This window comes from Polistes fuscatus, unplaced genomic scaffold (assembly GCF_010416935.1).
Source record: "Polistes fuscatus isolate 324 unplaced genomic scaffold, CU_Pfus_HIC Scaffold12, whole genome shotgun sequence".
NCBI lineage: Eukaryota > Metazoa > Arthropoda > Insecta > Hymenoptera > Vespidae > Polistes > Polistes fuscatus.
In genome coordinates this window covers 4,091,690-4,096,038 of record NW_025113020.1, presented here as the reverse complement: position 1 = coordinate 4,096,038, position 4,349 = coordinate 4,091,690, and the positions used below count along the sequence as shown (strand labels likewise).

Genomic DNA, 4,349 nt, shown 5'->3' with positions numbered 1-4,349 from the left:
TAAAAAAAAAAAAAAAAAACGTAACATTTAACATTAAATATATATATATATATATATATATAAAACGTGTTAATTAATTACGTAAATATTCAACGAGAAATCTCGTTTAATATTTTTCGTTTAAAGTCGAATAAACAAAATTCTGTCGATGTAAAACAGGAGAATAAAAAAAATCAACGAAATCTATAAATAAAAAATTATCAATATCCGACGATTAAAATAGTTTCGAGGATAGTCGCGAATATTTTTTTTTTCACTTTTTTTTCTTTTTTTCTTTTTTTCTTCTCTCTCGATACCGAAAAATAAATGTTGAAAAGTTCCCATAGATTCGTTCCTTTGTTTGGAATCGTTAAAAATAAAAAAAAATAAAAAAAGAAAAAATAAAAGAGATGAGCAAGTGAAATGGGGTGGGGGAAATATAGGAAATAAAAATATTATGATAAAGAAAAAAAAATAAAGAGAGAGAGAGAGAGAGAGAAGATAAATAAACGTGACGTAACCAAAATTTTAACTCGAACATGGAACCACGTTAGAGTCGCGTTCACGCGATGACCTTTTTCAACCGAGACGTTCTAACCTAACTAACTTAAGTATAATTTGCCATTATGTGTTACTTTCCCTAGATAATTTCCGAGAAAGAAAAAAAAAATAAAAATGAAAGAAAAAAAAATTAAAAAAAAAAATAAAAATGAAAGAAAAAAAAATGAAAGAAAAAAAAAAAAATTAGAAACTTCTACCGACGAGAACGTAACAAAGGTCCTATCATTTTGAAGAAAAATGTTCCAAACATATTCTACACGAGTTCATCGATCAAACAGTTACACACACACACACACAGACACACTCATCGTTGAGATGATTTTTATTCAATCGTTATATATAAACGAGTATTATGAACGATTACGTGGGAAAAGAAAAAGAAAAAGAAATGTCTACGATAATTATTCTTAACGGTTACTAAGCGCCTGTTGTCTCATTTATTTTCTTATTTTTGTTTTTTTTCTTTTTCCTCCTTGCCCTCAATTTTATAAAGAAAAACATAAAACGTAACGTTATAAAATAATAATAATAATAATAATAATAGATTTCTCGTATTAAAATGAGATTAATTTTTATATCGGTTCGTAGTTCGAACTAAATCATGTTTTTCTTACTTTCATTTTATTATTATTATTAGTATTATTATTATTATTATTATTATAATCGAAATTGGATAATCGCACATATGCGTTTTTAATATTTAAAAAGAAGAAAGAAAGAAAGAAAGAAACGACAGATTAACAAGTTGCACACAATAAAATGAGCCGTTTATTTTGAAAGTGGCCTAACTCCATAACCTTAAATTGAGATATTTAAAGGTTTGCGTTTCAATGCAATTAAAAATATACGTAAGAATAACAATGAGTTATGTTGCTTAAGTGTATCTAAAGGTGTTCAATTTACAGTTCTATTAAAATAATGGCAATTATTAAGTGAATAATATGCGTTTTCTTACCAAGAATGGAGTTAGGCCACTTTCAAAATTAACAACCAGATTCGTTATAAAATTTGAAGGAACCGAAGTCCATTCAACATAATTTAAGATGCTTCAAATTGCGAAAAAACAATACTTATTTTATTTTACATATCTTTATAACACTTTAAAAACATAAATTATGCGATTCAAAATATTTTTTACAAACATAAATTACAAAACAATTTTCTACTCATCTACATTTTGTGTATGTGAAAGGGATTTAAAGAAATCATGATGTTCCGGTGGTATATATCGTAATAAGTCAATTATGTCCTTGAATTTTGCGGTTGTAATTTGTCTTATATTTTTATACAGTGGTGTCAATACAATATTTTCGAACTTTCTTGGTCTACCCCGACGTGGTATTAAATTCAGGACTTTCAAATTTTCGTTCTCATTCATTGATGTCTTATAGAAAATCTTATTCATTTTTGACAAAACGCATCCAACATATTTTTAACCAGTTTATTGGTTCTCCGTTAGAATTCTTGACCCTTTTAAAAATTGCGTCTTCTAATAATTTTGTTGATACAAAATCTTCTTGTCTCATTTCATGTACAATAAAGTTATTACCTTTCCGACACTTTTTGATAATATTGTAATACTCTCGGGGGACAAACAGTAAATTATTTTTTTTTAATGCCATTTCTACCACACCAAAATCTCTACTCCTAATGGAGTTAGGCCACTTTCAAAATAAACGGTTCAGTGATTCAACTAACTCTGAAAACTTATGTGTCCAGAATGACCGTATTTACTCGGAATATAAAAAATCTTAAATGCTTTATTGATAGATAATTTGAAGCTGTACATGTTACCGTGGGTAACCGGAAAAAAATGAAAAATGGAGTTAGGCCACTTTCAAAATAAACGGCTCAAATGTATGATTCAAAGAACAAACACATTTTAATATTATTATTATTATTATTATTATTGTTATTATTAATATTATCAATCTAATATAATATGAGTAATGGAAGAATACGTTTTAAAATAAAACAAATAATGGAAACAAAGAATTCTTTTAACGTTCAGCAATTGTTGTTAACAAACTCGTTATAGCTTAGATATAATAAAACCAATGAAATATTGTTGATTAGAATTTCATTCGAATTTAGATTGCATATATATTTAATTATTTACAATACATCTAACATTAATAAATATATATATTTAATTATTATAATAAAATCATGGACGTATTTCTTTCTAACTCTGATATGATATATATATATTTTCATATAATTTAATTATTTAAATATATAATATAAATATATATAATTATTTTTTTTTTAATCAAAATTAGGATATATTTTTCATTCTAACATTTGAATTATTAACGCATTTATAATCGAATATAATAATAATAATAATAATAATAATAATAATAATAATAATCATCATCATCATCTTTTCTTCTTCTTTTTATTAGAACTTTGTTCTGTTATAGCTTTTATTACTATTTCCGGGATAATAATAATAATGATAATATAATAATGATAATAATAAATTAATCGTAACAAGAGCACACAAAATGATGACAAACGTATAATACACTATCAATGAACTTGATACTATTTATTGGGTTAGCCAGCGGCGTAAGGGGGGGGACAGTGGGGCGTGGTGGGGGAAGACAGTTGTTGTGGGGGAAGCCAGTTGTGGTGGGGGGGAAGACAGTTGTGGCGGGAGGGGGGGATCCGGATAAACTATGAATCTATAATAGATTAAAACGAATTATAAATAAATAAATAAAAAAGTTCGAATAATAATCGAATAATAATTACGAATATCTCTCATTATGTGATTTCATAATTTGAATATAAAGAAGAAAAAGAAAAGAAAAAAAGAAAAAAGTAGAGAAAAAAAAAAAAAGGTAAAAGAAAAAGAAAAAAAGAAGTTGACTTTCGATAAGTGTCTCCTTGATCTTTCTCAAGGTTGACTATATAATGATTTATTTAAAAATAAACACCGATGATCGATGTCACTGCGTGTACGTGTGTGCATCTGCATGTGTATGTGCGCGTGCATGTGCATGTGCATGTGTACATATAATTGGCATGCATTTAATAACGTTGAATAAAATAATAATAATAATAAATTGAATAAATGGTAATAATTGTAGGTAATTAAACGAGAAGAAAAAAAAGAAAGAAAGAGAAAAGAAAAGAAAAAAAAGTAAGAAGTATAAGTTGAAAAGAAAAGAAAAACAATGATATAGGTTATAATTAGAATAGTGACTACTTACTAATTGACAGCTTCCTGAGGTTCCATTCCTTAACGCGAAATTTGATGTCCTTGAAAATAAGGTCAATTTCCGGTCTCCTTGGAAATGAATACTTTTCCTGTAAGACGTACGTGGTGGGGGGTGGCAAAGTATCGGTTGTAACCATACCAACTGCTTCTACATTTTCTTGACTATTATTATCAGTTTGACAACAACTCAAGGAGGATCTGGACGGCGAATAATTTCTCGTATTGCAATTTGTTGTCATGGTGAATATTTAGTCTTTTTTTTATTTTATTTTTTTTTTTAATTTATATATACATATATGTATATATATATTTTTTTTTTCTTAATTTGTTTTGCTTTCTATATTATTATTATTATTATTATTATTATTGTTCGTCTTTTATTTTTTATCTTTCACTTTTTCTTCTTCTTCTTCTTCTTTCGTTTCTTTAATCAGTCAATTTAAATTTATTTCGATGTCGAAATGGATAAGGTCATTTTTCTTTTCGTCCACGTTCCACCTGCGAATGAAATAAAATAAATTCGATGAATTAGGGCTAGGTTTGGTTTGGTTTTGTATTGTTTTGTTTTGTTTTGTTTTGT

The 4,349-nt window shown here is 26.8% G+C and overlaps 1 protein-coding gene across 1 annotated transcript in view; it reads right to left on the bottom strand.

The window, feature by feature from the left end:
* The window catches only part of LOC122513243 (ATP-binding cassette sub-family G member 1), a 16,513-nt gene extending 12,423 nt beyond the window's left edge, over positions 1-4,090 (bottom strand). The window contains exon 1 of the mRNA XM_043629510.1: positions 3,762-4,090. Coding sequence (XP_043485445.1) covers positions 3,762-4,008 — 247 coding nt within the window. The 5' untranslated portion in view covers positions 4,009-4,090. The remainder of the gene's footprint in view (positions 1-3,761) is intronic.
* Positions 4,091-4,349: the final 259 nt, after the last annotated feature.